The sequence below is a fragment of the Sceloporus undulatus genome, chromosome 3, assembly GCF_019175285.1.
Source record: "Sceloporus undulatus isolate JIND9_A2432 ecotype Alabama chromosome 3, SceUnd_v1.1, whole genome shotgun sequence".
Classification (NCBI taxonomy): domain Eukaryota; kingdom Metazoa; phylum Chordata; class Lepidosauria; order Squamata; family Phrynosomatidae; genus Sceloporus; species Sceloporus undulatus.
The window spans coordinates 6984801-7000722 of NC_056524.1; the positions used below are offsets into that span (position 1 = coordinate 6984801).

Genomic DNA, 15922 nt, shown 5'->3' on the forward strand with positions numbered 1-15922 from the left:
ATTGCCAACGACTGTCAATATCAGGGATGGGTAATGTCCCAAGATTCAGAGGGCACACTTACTCCCCAGGGGCGTTGGAGACTGTTGTCCCATTCTGCCATGACATCCCCCTTTCTTTCTTTCTTTCTTTCTTTCTTTCTTTCTTATCTTTTTTTAAAATATAGGAGATTATCAGACAGGGGATGAAGCGTCCTTGTCCCGTCCTTTTCCCATTCTTATAGCACGATCACAAAAGGTTTTTCAAATGATGTTGTGCTTATCCAGACATTATCCCATCCAGAAAACGAAATTGACTGTTACTGAGTGAAAGACTTTCAAATGACACTGCACAGATCCTGTCATTGTCCCGTCGTTGAAGTAGCATTGCCTGGCATTTTGCATTAATGGGAGTTCACATTAATGCGATGCCACTTCAGTGATGGCGCAATAATAATAATTATAATGATTATTATTATTATTATTATTATTATTATTATTATTATTATTTATAGCCCGCCCAGTCACAAGGAATCCGGGCCGGTTACAGCAATAAAAATACAGGGAATACAATAAAATAAAATACAATAAGATAAGATAAAAGACAGTGATGTACGTCACCGAATTTACAGCTCGACCTGATGGAACTGGGCCTGTCTTTCAATAGTGCTGAGATCTGAAAGCATTTTGCAAGATCACAGTCAAAGATGGGATAAGGACAGGGGAGCGATACCATCCTTTCCCCATCCCCATGTGATAATCTCCATGCTCTTTTAGGGGATGGCATAGGAGGAGAAGAGTTTGCTGTGTAATCTCCCCCAAGCTGTTTTTGGTCCAGGAAAGACCTTTTCTTCTCTCAAAACAAGAAGTGGGTGCAAGTTTGGAAAATGCGTCGACTAGGCTTCAAATAACCAAACAGTCCTTTTTTGGGGAGAGGGGGGGCTGCTGAAAACATAACAAAATTACCTCCAACATCTGAGGTTTTCAAGGGATGCTGTGACCATTTGTGGAGGATATAGAAGGAAGAAGGAACCTGTATAAAACTGGGAACATGTAAATGATACCAAGGCTTGGGAACAGGGCTGTAAATGGGAATGGATCGTGAAAAGACAGTTTCTTGAATCTTGTCCCTACCCTACACATTTAGAGCAGCATGATATCACTTTTGCTGCTATGGTTCCATCCTGCAGAATCCTGGTATTTATAGTTTCAAGAGGTATTGAGCATCCTTTGTAGAGGTCTACTGCTATAATTCAGAGTATACCTTAGCAGACTGAAAATCCCTGGATTGCTTAGGATGGGACCATGCCCTCCAGCATTTCACAGGTGAAAAGCAGAACCCACAAGGCCAAGCAAAATCATAGTGTGGTCAAGATGGCAAAAGGTATAAAGGAGAAAAAACACACAAGCTAAGGCTGTATCTACACTATATAAATAATGCAGTTTGACACCAGTTTAACTGTCATGGCTCCATCCTCCAGAACCTTGGGATTTTCAGTTTGGTGAGGCATCATAACCCTTTGTCAGAGAAGGCTAAAGACCTTGTAAAGCTACAGATCCCAGGGTTCCATAGGCTGGAGCTACAGCATAAGAAAGACTGCTCCATGTGGGATAACTTACGTTTCCTAAGGCTTCAACTTTTGCTAAGAAAATAAAAATATTTAAATGTCAAAAACACCAAAGCCAAGCCTGTTAGGGTCTAGCTTTAAAATCAGCAAAGTAGCAGAGGATGGTTCTTTGTCTAACTCTGCTTCCCTAAAAACTGAGACTGACTCAAAAACAACAAACGCGTAGCTTGTAGTTTAAAACAAAAGTTTACTAATGGCTTTAATGTACAGTATATTTACATAGAAGCTATATCCTAATCCAACTAGTGAATAGACTCGTCCCTCCATATTTGTGACTTTGAATTTTGTGGAACTGATTATTTACAGATTCTATTAATATGTTTTCTCTAGGAATATCTAGGTCTTCCAGTTCAACTTAACCAAAAGTCGCACTGAAGAAGCTAGAGGTTCTTAGAGAGAACACTCTACTAGGCCTCTGTAGCTCCTCAGCACAATTCTATGGTCAATGTCTGGCAGATGTTGACCACAGAGATTCATAGAGAGGTGTTATCTCAGATAAAAACATAGTGTTTTTGTTATTTGCATTTTTTCCACATTCACGGGGGTCCTGTGCCCCTAACCCCAGTGAATGTGGTGGTAAAAGAAATATTTATTTCACCATCTTTCCAAAGAAAGTTGAGGGAGCAGGAAGATGGAACCACAACAGCTCAGTTGCAAATCTTGAGAGAATGTTAGGTAATCCCAAATGGTTACGTGATTAGTTTGAATATGAGAGAGGGAGAGAGAAAGAGAGAGAGGAGCTTGTGTGCAGGAATTCCTTATCTATCTAAGGAGGGGGAAAGAGAATGAAAAAAATTCTTTCAACAATCCAGTTTATTTTGGCCTGAGCCTACTGGGAAAGACAAGATTATACCCCTTCTGCTCTTCTGCCCCCTTATCAATTAACTGAGTACAAACTACTTTTGTATTTTGAGGTAAGAGACTATGCAGACCAGCACTTTGGGCTGTCCTGTGGGCTGGGTGAGGGCTGAGCATCTGCACGCTCCAAGTCCTAACAACAATGTCCAGGTGCCATTTTGGTGCATGCCCTTCTAGATGGCGGCCGCTTTTCACAGCTTCTTTTTGCTCCCTTCAGGGACCAGATTGGTGCCGTTCTGTGCAGTTGCCATGGCACTGATCCGGGGCGAAAAGGGGTGGCTGCTTGCTGCCCATCTGTATAGCCCTTAAGACTGCAGCAAATGAAGTAAGTTGAGGAAGAAAGGAGAAATTGGGAGAAGAAGGAAAAATGGGACATTTTTAAACCAGCTGAAAAGTGAGAGGACAGAGGATTAATTGGGAGCATCCTTTCCAAATTAGGACAGTTGGCAAGTACGTGGAGCCATGACAGTTAAAGTTGTATCAGAGTGGCATAACTGTGTAGTGTAGATAGACTCTATGTCTTTTGCTCTTTCCATGCTTCTCACCTTTGATGTTTCCAGCAGCCTGGATCTTTTCCCAAGTTCCTTCGATGCTGTCATCACCTTTCCCTGTTGACGTAACAACACTTACCGGCAGCCCCCAGTTTCTCAGAGCAATGGCTAGCTTGTTGGCTGTGTCAACCCAGAGGTCCTCTTTGGAAAAGACAATGCCAATGTGAGCCCATCTGAAATGTTTCAACACAGCTAGAAGGATGCCAGTCGAAGATGGCAATGTCCTTACAAAGGTAGGATGCTGACTTGGGTTGTCCAGTTCTTCGCTTATACATGCCCAGGAGAAAATAGCTTTATTCCAGCCTCTCCCAAGCAAAGAGGCTGTGCCACAGTAGCCAGGGTTCAGTGGCCCAATAAATGCTGAGATGTGCTTGTCATACATGGTGAATCCAGCTAGGGCTTTGCTAGTTTGGCAGTCTTCATCACATAATGTGCAGTCCAGTTGATGGCCATAGTTAATGGAAGGGTCCTTCCTTATTCTTTCCATAGCTAATTTAGCTGCCACTTGGGGGAAGGCCTTGGCAAGGAAAGGGTCACAAGACCACGGTCCCACCAGACCAATGTTAAAGACCATGCAGCATATTGGGAAAGGTGGAGTGACCATCCCAAGAGCTATGCACCATAGTCCAGTTAACACTCTACAAAGCATGGGAACCGTAAACCAGCGCAATGTCATATACTGAGAGGTATCCAGAGGTAAGCTGCTAAAACATACTAGAACAGCCATGATCCTACCTCTGGTTAGTTCCATGTGAAAGTCCCAATGAAAGACTCCATAATCTGTCAAAAGGAAACGAAAAGAAATTGGAGATAGTATGGATAGAGCAGTGGGGCCCACTAGGTTGCATGGCCTGGAAGAAACAAATAGGTGTAATGATACACGTGTAGGAAAATATTACATATGGGCCCCATAAATTTCAGTCTTGCATTTCACATTTGTTTGCACATTCACTTGTGCGTGCAGCATTGCCATTCTTTAATGCACACTTGTCACAAAGCTCCCCAAATGTAAAAGTTACGTTCCATTTCCTTGATGTTGGATCCCAAACCACATCCTGGATCATTGAAATGAAATAATTTCATTTTCAGGAGTTAGCTTTCCATTTAAAAAACAACAACAACCATGTCTCGTTCCATGTTGTGTTGTAAATTTATTCACAAGTCTGAATTTTTTTTAAAAAAAAACAAAAAGCCCTCGATTCTTTGTCCCTCGAGTGCGAATGTGCCCCATGTGAATAGGCATGCTGGATAAAATAAAAAAATTATGAAATTGGCCTAGAAATTGAGAGTTAAAATGAGCCACTTAGGGAAGAGAAATCATCTTTAGAGACAATACGCTGTTTTGCAAATGATCCTTAGTTGACCGTATTTGGATGGGAAGATTGCTCAAATGAAAGGGGGAGATACCTCAATGGCATTATTATTTCCAACTGCGTATCTAGCAATTTCTCAAGACAATGAGCACACTTTTCAAGCAAGAGACAAGGATGACAGGATAAAAGTGAGCTATTCTTTCCAGTTAGATTATGAAACGTTGGCTGTCTGATAAAAAAAAAAATCTCTAATGGAATATTTGATTGCGTCTTCTCAAAGTCAGCTTTGAAGCCCAGAAGTATGGAGAATGAAATCTGCATGGGGTTAGTTCCAGCCGTTCCATTTCCTTAACCTCTCTTTCATTTCTCTACATATATAAGTATGTGAAATCCACTTACCGTGTCCTGAATAGAAAATCTGACAGCAGTATCACCTTCCAGCAACTCTAATCACTGCAACGCAACCAACACAAGGTTTCAGGACAAAACTTTGTAACAGCCATTTCCCAGGTGCCCTCTGCTTTTTTTCTATCCCTCGAAAATAATAACTTGGGGACAGAATAATGATGCACGCAAGCATCTCTTCATAAACTGATGTGGTGCTGGCAGTTTTCGTGAACTTGGTTGGAAATGACAGTCACGTATGTTCAGCACCGGAGAGAATTCCCTCTTGGGATAACTCCTAATTAAAAAGACTTTGACAGAAAGCTACCCACTTGGCAGCTTATTATTGAATTGTCATGGGCTCATTCTTTTCCTCCTCTCTCCTAATCTCGAATCTTTCTCTTTGAAAGGACTTTCACCCAAGTGGATGCCACAATGCAGCCCCATGGCTTCTGCAATTTCAGTTTCAAAACTCCCTTCATCAATGGTACGGCGATACTTTTGGAGTAGTTCTTCCCTCTATTATAGAAAGGCATGTCTCAGTTTAATATCAGAGATGCCTGACATGACTGAAACTGCAGAGAGCTCATGTTTAAGCTCTGCGCTTGGATTAAGAGGATTTCATTTGTACAATGCAGCTTTTGTTGAGATGCTGTGAGGTGATGGAAAGGTCTAGGCCCAGATATCAGCAACATTGGGTAGACCATTTTAATTTGTTATTATTTTATTTTGTTACAGTTGGGTAGCACTTCCATTCAGAACATAAGAAGACTCTTGATCGATCAGGCTGGGAAAACATCCAGTCTACCATTGGCAGTGACCAGGCACATGGTACTGTGAAGGTGCCAAGAAAGACACAAAGATCATGGCCATTCTAATGACCACTACCCAGTATGTTGTAGTGGTTTAAGTGTTTGACTAGAAATCCTGTAGACCTGGGTTGAAATCCCTGCTCTGTCATGGAAACCTATGGGGTGACCCTGGGCAAGTCACACTCCCTCAGCCTCAGAGGAAGGCAAAGGCTAACCCCCTCTTGCTAGGAAAACCCCATGATAGGTATGCCTTAGGGCTGCCATAAGTCAGAAGCCTTGGAGCAGCCACCAAGAAGGCCCTCTCATGTCTTGCCACCACTGCAGTTTGTGAGACAGAGAGAAGGGCCTCTGAAGAAGATCTGAAGACATGTACAGGATCATATATGTTTCTGATTATAACTCACATACCTGTTTACCAAAAGCCATTCTAGATGTGGCTCCTGTGAGTTTGTCTGGAACATCTGGAAGGTGAAAACATCCCCAACAGCTTTGGATGGAGTAGGAGAAGCACAAAGAGAAAGAAATGGCTCAATGCAGCAATAGTACACCTGTTTATCTGGGAGAAAGCCCCATTGAACTTCATCTCAGTTGCTTCACAGTAAAATACCTGTAAGAGGGAAAAAGTACATTCAGCTCATGGGGGTCCTTCACATGCCACCCAAAGCTTCTTCTCCTCTTACCTCTGATAAGTGATTGGAGACAAAAGCCAATTTTAATTCTAGGAAGCAGTCGCATAGAACTGAGCATGCTTTGGTATTCCTGGGAGCTTTCACACGGAAGAATTGTGTGGTGGGTAAATCTTGTTGCTCATGTTCTGTATCAGCATATCGGGTTCATGCCCTAAACAAGCCACATCCCTAGCTGGAAGAGGTAGGATGAATATTTAAATCTGAATATGGAACCGAATGATTAAACCCAGAGAAGGGCAGAGAATATAGTAGATCCCACCCCACACACACACCAACTCCTTTTGAGAAAGGATCTTAAACACATAAGCCATGTTGAAATGAGATTCTAGCTGAGCAAGGCAAAGAAGATTAGGACTAGATATTGTTCTTAGAATGAGAAGGAGGGTTTGTGAGGGCGCCTCTGTCCATAAACAATGACATAGGGACAGGAGTGTCACGTTGCTGATAGGAGATACACACACACACATCTTTTTCTCTGGTTTAAAGAGCAAATAAAGCAACAAATGCTTTTAAAATACATTGCTTTGTGGGTGTTTAAGCTCAGAATGTATCCAAGAATGTGTCACACAATGCAATGTCCCTCACCCCAAAATGCTCAAAGTGAACTCCTGTATTTCTTGGAAGTTCCATTTTGTAATCTTTTAAGCAGAATATCTAGGTAAGTCACACACCCTTCATTATGAAAGTGTTGACTGTGGCGGAGGGAATACAGTGGAGTGTGTAGATGTTGCTTGAAATGCATGACCACTTCTTATTCACATGCCTCCCCTTCTGTTTCTCTGCAGTGCACAACCAAACACATACTGTATTGCATTGCATTATCATGTGCAGCATGGCCACAAGAAAAATAAGATGCATGGATCTACATCACGGATGTGGGGCATGCAATTGACAGCCTCATTCAGGGCCCCCATCACTGTTAAAAATGGAAATAAAATGCTCACAGAAGCCCCCTAAATTTCACCCTGGTTGCATCTGCACTGCAGAATTATGCAGTTTGGCACTGCTCTGACTGCCATGGCTGCATGCTATGGTATTCTTGGTTTGTAGTTTTATGATACATTTAGCCTTCTCTGTCAGAGAGCTCTGGTGCCACAACAAACTACAAATCCCAGGATTCCATAGGATGGAGCCATGACAGTTGTTAGCCCAAGAAAGGTGAGGGAACCCGGGAGGGGGGTTACCTTAAATAGTGAGGAAATTAGCTTTACAAGAAGATGGGTAACCTTTAGAATCGTTGCTATCTATATATACCAGAAATAACTGGGGAAAACTCCAGGTTTGGGTGAATGAAGAGGGTTTCATTTAGAAAAATGCAGAGTACAGTCACACAGAGACTAACAATTCACACAGACGCAGCATACAGAGCTACCCAAAATGAAAATATGGAAATGGGATAGTGGATTTTGAGGGGTTTAAAAGGGTGGTATTAATCTATGCAAAGAGTACACGATGGAAAGCAGGAGTCACTCAGACTGAGGTCTGAGGGCAACCCAGAACATACATAGAACGCAGCCTGGGACAATTGTATGCATACTGGGTCCACAAAAGCTAGGTTTTTGTGACCAATATTTATACTTGAAAACTAGCCTCCAAGGATATGCTTATCTAGCAAGGTAACAAAAACTTGATGTTCATTCCAGAAATTGACAATGGCATTTCCAGACTGGTTGATGGCTTTAACTTTAGGATGACAAAAACAGTGACTGCATCAGGACAAACCCAGGATGGATGGACAGAGAGGTTTGCTGGAATCACAGACTGGAGTAGACAGACAGAAAGGTCTGGAAACAATCAAGTCTTATGAGGAATGACCAAGAGGTGATATGATAGCCCTGTTTAAATATTTGAAGGGATGTCATACTGAGGAGAGAGCAAGCTTGTTTTCTGTTGCTCCAGAGAGTAGGACCCGGAGCAATGGATGGAAGCTGCAGGAAAAGAGATTCCACCTCAACATTAGGAGGAATTTCCTGACAGTAAGGACTGTTCGACAGTGGAATATGCTGCCTTGGGGGAGTGGTAGAGTCTCCTTCTTTGGAGGTTTTTAAACAGAGGATGGATAGCCCTCTGTGGGGGGTGCTTTGACTGTGTATTCCTGCATGGCAGAATGGTTCATCTTGATGGCCCTTGAGGTCTTTTCCAATACTGTGATTTTATGATTTACCTCTACTCCTCCTCCAGGTGTATGCTAGCTTGTGCAGATGTGGTTCAACTTCTTCATTTCCAGTCAGGATCTGTTTCCAGCTGCTACCTCATATATATATATATATATATATATATATATATATATAATTTTAGCACACATTACCAACTACACAGTATATAACACATTATATTGTAAATGAACCCCCCCATTCTCTCCTCCCTCCTCCATCCACCCTGTTATAATACATTCACATATAAAATACCAATAAGCCAAGACAAACAATGAAAGAATTACTTCCCAATATATCAAGGCATCAGCTTAAATTCTTATGCTTTTCTTTCAAAAAGAAATCATAAAAAGATTATACACACACATATGTACCTGATATATAAATATATATGTATATACATTCACATACTAAATGTTCCTGCTTTTCCACACTGTTAAAGATAACTTCTTCCACCGTATGCTTATTTACTTGTGGATATTTAATGCTCAATCAAACGTTGAATCCATCACTTATTACTTTACCAAATCTTTCTTGCAGGTAATCCTGAAATCATCCTCATCCTCAATCCTTTCTAAATTCACTATTAGTTTTTCCATCAAGTATATATGTAAATTTATCCATCTCTGCAATTCCTGCTGTTATTTAAACCCATTTTTCCTCTGTGGGGTTTTTACATATTTTGCCAGCACAATTCTGGCAGCCATGACCATATGCCAGAAAAGTCTATTGATTTCTTTACCCACGTTCCTCTCAAAAATAAACAACCCTAGTAAAAAAATTCTGGATTTAAACCAATTCTTGCCTTCATTTAATTTCATTTTAGAGTAGATTTTAGATTAGTCTCTATTTGTTATCATGATTTTGAGCATGTTGTTTGGCTCCGAGGTTCCTCACTTCTATTTACTTTCTCTTTTCTTTCTTGTCTTTGACTTTTTTACTCTTTTCTTTCTTCTCTTTTTCTCACTTGCTTTCTCCCTTTATCTAGTTAGCTTTAAAAGAAAAGAATTTAGTGACACTTTATAAGTATTAAGTTTTTTGGGCTAAAGCCTGAAATGTTCTCCTGGATTGGCGGATGAGCATTGCATTGCCAGATGGAGGTCTGTAAGCAGCAAGATTTGAGAGAATTTGAGTGCCTGGGTTGCCTCTGCACTGCAGAAATAATACAGTTTGACACCACTTAAACTGCCATGCATGGCTCAAGGCTATGGGAATCATGGGAACTGCAGTTTGTTGTAGTGCCAGAGCATTCTGACAGGGAAGCTATAAGTCTCACAAAACTGCATTGTCCAGATTCCATAGCACTTAGTAATGACAGTTAAAGCAGTGTTGAACTGGATTATTTCTCCGGTGCAAATGCAGTCTCCATGCCAGATTTATGCCCATTTTATTCTTTTCCTTTTTTTTTAAATGAATGGTATTGAAATTCTGGTTAGCCAGTTGTTCTCTATCCTTCTGCCAATGCCAAGACCCAACGTCCACATTGGACATCAGTAGTATGTAGTGACAGCTCCTGTCAAAAAATTATTTATGACACTTTGGCCCTGCCCCTGGAATGATTTATGACCCTTTAGTCCCGCCCCTTGCCACACGCCCTGGAATTATTTATGACCCTTTGGTCCCGCCTTTTACCCCTCCTCCAAGAATGATTGGCATGTCTCTCCCCCGGAAATGCTAAGGTGGGCCATGTGACCGACCCCGATCCCTAGTGGGGTGTGATTGGACCCCTCCCCCTGACCCAAGGGTTCCCATTCACCCCCCCCTCGACGTCATGTGCCCCCTGACCAATGGTTTGATCCCACAAGAACCACGTGGTCTGTGCTAGCCAACCAGAAGGCTGGCTGAAGAGAGCTCTAGCCCATATGAAGAAGCTGCCATTTTATACATGCCCAGACACGTTCAGCGCCAGCAAGATGGAGGCACCGAGCACCCCTCTGCGGTTGGCAGCACCTTCTACAACCAGGAGAATCAAACCCACAAGAATAAGATCCTGGCCAAATTGCCACGGGCCTGTAGGCTTTAGTGACCCTCCCATACCATTGAATATTCGACCTAGAAAGGAAGCTTTTTCCCTTGCAGAAAATGTTTTGTGTGATGAAAAAAACACTCAGATTCCTGTGATGAACGTGGACTGTAAACAGTCTTTCAATATCTGAATTATCACAAGATTGCATAAGGTCGTCTATCACTAAGAACTTAATTTTTTTCAGAGGTAACAAATCTTCATTATCAGAGTTATCAGGCAAGCCCTCTACAAATTGAATAAAAGGATATTTACATAGCAGTTCTTGGTACAAAGTTTGCCAGCAGCTATAACACCACAAAGGTTTCTCAGGTTTCACTGAAAACAGACTGTGAGCGTTATCCAACATATTTTTTACAAAGACAGTTTTTCCACAGTTGCTCGGTGCTGCTAGAATAGCTGAGAAGGGCTGTTGCCACTGTGTGGCCATAGTCAATAACAGTAAGGGAGAGTTTTAAACCCTTCAGTAATGACTCTTGTCATAAACCACTCTTTGAGTTTTCTTTAGTTCTTTTGTGTGGATAGACCACGGACATTTATTTCTAACAATCCCTTGTTGCTGCACCACTATTTCATGAGCACCTCCTTCCTCTCTGTCTGAGACGTAGTCAAACACCAGGTCCTTCAGACTGTCAAAATTAATTTTTTCACTATTAGTGACATTCAATAATTGAGCTGTAAGGTATAGAATCTATAGCTCTGGAATGGCCCCCTCCTTGAGGAGTTCGCACAATAGTAATAACCAATGAGAGTGTTCCCTGTACACAGATGTCCATATTACTCTGCAGGAGGTTACTTGTGTGAGATAAAAAATCCTCAGCATTTAAAAGATCCCTGACTCTTTCCACTGAAAACAGAGGGTTTGCTAAACCAGCATCTTGTAATCTTAGTTGGATAAAATCCTCAGGACCAGCTCTCAAAAGCACATGATCCAGAACCTCTTGAATCGCCCGATGCACAGCAGCTACAGCCTCTGAATATGACCTAATATGTTCTTAATTGACAAATCAGAATTCCTCTGCAATATTTATAGCCTGATACCTCCTGTTAAATCATTCCCAACCATGAACCCTTTCTGCAAAGACATGATTATCTGGAGGGGGTGGGGGCAGGTCTGGGAGGGGGTCTGGAGATGGAGGAGGGGTTGGAAGCAGATGTGGGTGTTCATCTTGGGGATGATTTGGAGGCAGGCCTGGAGGGCGTGGCAGAGGATGAACTGGAGGGGGAGATGGGGAGGGGTTGGGAGTAAGCCGGAGGGTGCGGCTTGGGGGCTATTTGGAGGGGGGGCAAAGGTGAGTGTGGGGGTGGAGGTGCCCCTACACCTTCAGAACGCTGTACAGCAGCCTGAGAAGCTATATGTTTATGTTCTTTTCTTACCCCCATTCCTAGATGTAACAAGCGTCTTTCTTGCCCTGTTTAATATTTTAATTGCTCTTTTTCTCAAATAATTCCCTTTTCTTTGCCTGACCTTTTGAGATTGACAATTAGAACTTCCCCCTCCTATTTGCACATTTTCAAAGGGCGTGTCCCCACAGACCACATAGTTACAGGGATATTTAATAGCCTTCTCAATAGCGTCCAGATCTGCTGTTGTACATTGTGAACTAGCTGCAAGTCTATTCAACGTTTCGCAATGTATCCGAACTTGCTGTGCTGTTCTTTGCAAATGAATAAAACACTGAGATATTCTCTTGTACTTCAAAGCAGAATTCTCCAATTCTTCAACAAGATCATCATCATGTTTTTGGCTCTTGGGAGGTCTGCTCTCAGGGTCTTCTTCCTTTTGAACTTTATTGTCTAAAGAAGAAGAAGAAAGGTATCACACACTGTATTCAAACATTGAAAGAGCAAACATTTAAATTGTGTTTTCCCCTCATTAGATATCTTTTTACTGTAGCAGAATATTTTGGGCCTTTTAAGTTAAATGATAATGCAGTTCATGGTAACTAGACATTTCAAACACTATATATGTTATATTCTTAAATGCACACACACCTGAATATTTCCTTTTGTTTTCAGTTGGTTTCAGAGTTTCAATTGAGTTCTTGTCCAGAATCTTTGAGGGCCCTGCTGAAAGAGCAAGGAAAATAAATAAATAAATAAATAAATAAATAATAATATTCATGTTAACTAGACATTTCAAACATTATACATGTTATATTCTTAAATGCACACATCTGAATATTTCCTGAATATTATCACCAGCCTTCAAGACATTGTCCTGAGAACTTGACCCCATGGTGTCCATAACTTCTGAAAGAGCTAGGAAAATAAACAAACAAACAAATAAATAAATAAATAATGTTAACTAAACCTTGAAATGCAATATATGATAGTCTTCAAAATCCCCACTCACCTGAACATTAATAACCTCTTTACAAACCCTCTTTCAATAAAATATATAAATACAACTTACCAAAATCAGAATCATCACTGTCCACATATTGACCAGCCATTCCTAATAGGAAAGGAGGGGTTCAGTTTAGTATCGGACAAATCTTGGAGCCTCTGTGATTTTCCAGGGTAACCCTAAAAGAAAACTTTAAAACCTCTTTACCTGTCTGTTTAGATGATGCCATGGCATTTGTTTCACAATAGATGTCTCAGAAGGCTTGAGATAAATCTGAAAAGCATATACACCATTTTTACCAACAGCAGTGCAAAGGCAAAAGGGAAGTGCTGCATTGAGTGTACAAGGATAGGCTGGCCGTGTCCGGGAAAATGGCACACTCTTAGCTTCAGGGAAACATGTTGAGACATGCTAGTACATATCCAAGGATCATGCTGGCAACCCTATGCGCAGTGTCATTTTGTAAAAAAATAATGTGTATTTGATGTGACTTTTGTACAACGAATGCTTGTAATAGTGTTATTTCAACAGCGGGGGGGAGGGGCCTGTATTGCTCAGAATAAAACCATTGTTCATTTGCTTGATTTAACTTTAAAATATTTAAATGAAATATGTTAAACTTTAAAAGCACCACTTAAATCAGAAAATAAATGAATATATATATATATATATATATATATATATATATATATGCACAGAGTTAATGCATGAACACACACACACTAATAATTATAATAATAATAATGATACTTTTTTAAATCATAGCAGCAAAGACAGAGAGATTAAAAACCAAGTTTACACTTTTAAACAGTTAGGCAAATAATAATAATAATAATAATAACAACAACAACAACAACATAAAACCTGGCTATGGTTTATTATTGATCTGGCTAAATTGATAATGCAAGACATATTTTGTTTCATAATAAATGTAGGGAGAAGGAATGCTTGTAACAGTGTTATTTCTGTCAGGGATGTCCCCATCTGTCAGGGATGCTTTGATTTGGATTTCCTGCATGGCAGAATGGGGTTGGATTGGATGGCCCTAGTGGTCTCTTCCAACTCTACGATTCTCTGATTCTATGATTTCAACAGCAGAGGGGCGTGTGTCACTAGAAGAAAACCATTGTTCCTTTGCTTGACTTAACTTTAAAATTATTGAAATGAAATACATTGCACTTTTAATAATAATGGCACATGCCTTTCATTTTGAGGACTGGAGAGCTCAGAAAAAGACATTGTGAACTTGCATAGTTTTCTGAGCATGTGAAGAGTATAAAATCAGAAGCAGAGGTAGCAACACCTTGTAACAGACAGAAAGAGTTGTAAAACATAGAAGAGTATAAGAAATTCAGACTTGTGTATTGCAAAGGTGTAACACAAGGCCAAACACACTAACAGACAGACAAGGGAACAATTTCTAGGTACAACAGCAGACTTTAGAAAAGAATGTAGGACACCAATTTAGCAAAGATGAGGAAATCTATTTTAGTTGAGGATTAAAGCATGCAAACGTGAGCATGTTAACTAGGCAGAGGGAAGGAGGGGGTTTCCCCCCACAAACCCCTCTGTTAATAGAGACAGATAGACTGTGCTGACCAAAATGAGGCTTAACAGAAAGGAAATGAAACACACAGAGAGAGAGAGAATGCAAAAACCAGAGAAACAAGAAAAAGTTCAGGCAAAGCAGAGAGAAACAAAAGCAAAGCTTTCCTTATACAAAATAACAGACTTAATTTAAATGAAATACATTGCACTTTTTGAAAACAGCTCTTAACTCTAACACACACAAACAGGGCCTGTCTATATTTTAGAGTTACTGCATGAACACGTTTTATAAAAATTTTAACAAGAGCAACACAGAGAGAAAGAGGCAAATATACTCACCCAATGTTCAGGGCTCTTAAAATGAAGCACCTTGCTGCAGTGCAGTCAAGTGGAGAAACTTGTTGGGAGTCTTAGACCTGAGAAGGCCTCTCTTTTTATAGGTTTTTGACCACTACTTTTTCAAAATTATCTCACACACCATACGTATAACTCAAAATTAGACATCCCTTGTGATGATTCTTTGCAATGTAGGAAACAGGCATTCAACAAGATCCTGCCATAAATTTAAGAGACCCTGTTACAAATTGTCCTGATTCTTGCACATCCTTTATTGCAAACCTATCTTACAAACACAGACCTAACCCTAACCATTTCATTTTGCTGTGATTTCCTGGGGCAAAACAGGCAAACTAAAGCTATTTTAAGTATTCATGTTTTCTTGGCCAGTATGTAGAATATAGACAAATAAAGAAATAGTCTTTATTTGTGACTCTGATGACATTTGCAACCTATGACCCCTTCCCTGCAAAACATGGGGGGGGGGGTCTGGAATAATGAACTAACACTGCATTCAAAAATGTTCCTAGATGTCAATAAAAACCCAACTTCCAAAATAATTTTCCTGCAACCTGTAATAAAGAGACCTTGGTCTGGGGAATTTAGCATTAGCTGAAATAGAGGAGCGGTCTCTGTCCTACGTATACGAAGGTAGCCAAGGTAATAGGTCAACAGAGACAAGTTTTATGGAAACTGAATACTGTTTATTATTCATTCACACATAAGACAATCATACACTCACACAATCATCCAAGAGCTCAGGAATATAGTAAGTTAGCGCTGGATAGATAACATGAGGCTTTCTAATGGTTATATTCACCTGTATTGGCGGTGCTCCAGGTCCAGATTGATGAAGACTCAGCAACACGGAGGGGAAGAAAAGAGGGGGAGTGGATTGGAACTATATCAGAACTCAGACTGACATGAAGCCTGTCTGGATTCTAAGACAGAACATAGACAAAAGATGTGAGGGACCTTAAATAGGCAAAATCTTGCCACATTTCAAAGCAAAGCCAAATCTACATGTTAAAGATTGCTTGATCTATAGAAGTCTTCAAGGTGAGAATGGTTCTGGTCTGGCAAAGCATCCTGGCCATAAATCTGCCTCAAAGGTGAGAATGACTCTTTTCTGTTGGCAACTCCTATCTGAGGCCTTTGATCTGTGCTTCAATAGCCTACGTGACCTGTCAACTCTGCGTCATGTATCCCATCAGGCACTCTGCATCGGGTCATCAGAAGAAAAGTCATCCACATTTAGGATTTTAAGGCTCCAATGTTGGTAACAAACCTGAGGCTGCTTC

General features: G+C 40.7%; 2 protein-coding genes across 5 annotated transcripts in view; both read right to left on the minus strand.

The window, feature by feature from the left end:
- LOC121926282 (retinal guanylyl cyclase 2-like) overlaps window positions 1-6120 on the minus strand; it is a 46537-nt gene extending 40417 nt beyond the window's left edge. Inside the window, 3 exon segments of the mRNA XM_042459127.1 lie at window positions 3008-3793; window positions 4726-4779; window positions 5931-6120. Of these exon segments, the coding sequence (XP_042315061.1) occupies window positions 3008-3764 (757 nt within the window). The 5' untranslated portion in view covers window positions 3765-3793; window positions 4726-4779; window positions 5931-6120.
- A 4427-nt stretch (window positions 6121-10547) lies between these two features.
- On the minus strand, window positions 10548-15592 carry LOC121926187. 4 transcript variants are annotated; one of them, XM_042458952.1, is made up of 6 exons: window positions 15442-15592; window positions 12945-13010; window positions 12804-12845; window positions 12563-12649; window positions 12383-12457; window positions 10548-12184 (listed from the first exon to the last, which is right to left on the minus strand). In XM_042458952.1, exons 2-6 carry the CDS (start codon window positions 12964-12966, stop codon window positions 11748-11750), a joined length of 663 nt encoding a protein of 220 aa, XP_042314886.1. In that variant the 5' UTR covers window positions 12967-13010; window positions 15442-15592; the 3' UTR covers window positions 10548-11747. The 4 variants fall into 4 exon arrangements, 3 of the variants coding, with proteins under 3 accessions (XP_042314886.1, XP_042314885.1, XP_042314887.1); XM_042458951.1 differs by lacking the exon at window positions 15442-15592 and adding an exon at window positions 14625-14798; XM_042458953.1 differs by lacking the exon at window positions 15442-15592 and having other exon boundaries at window positions 12383-12454; window positions 12945-13355.
- Between the last annotated feature and the right edge of the window lie 330 nt (window positions 15593-15922).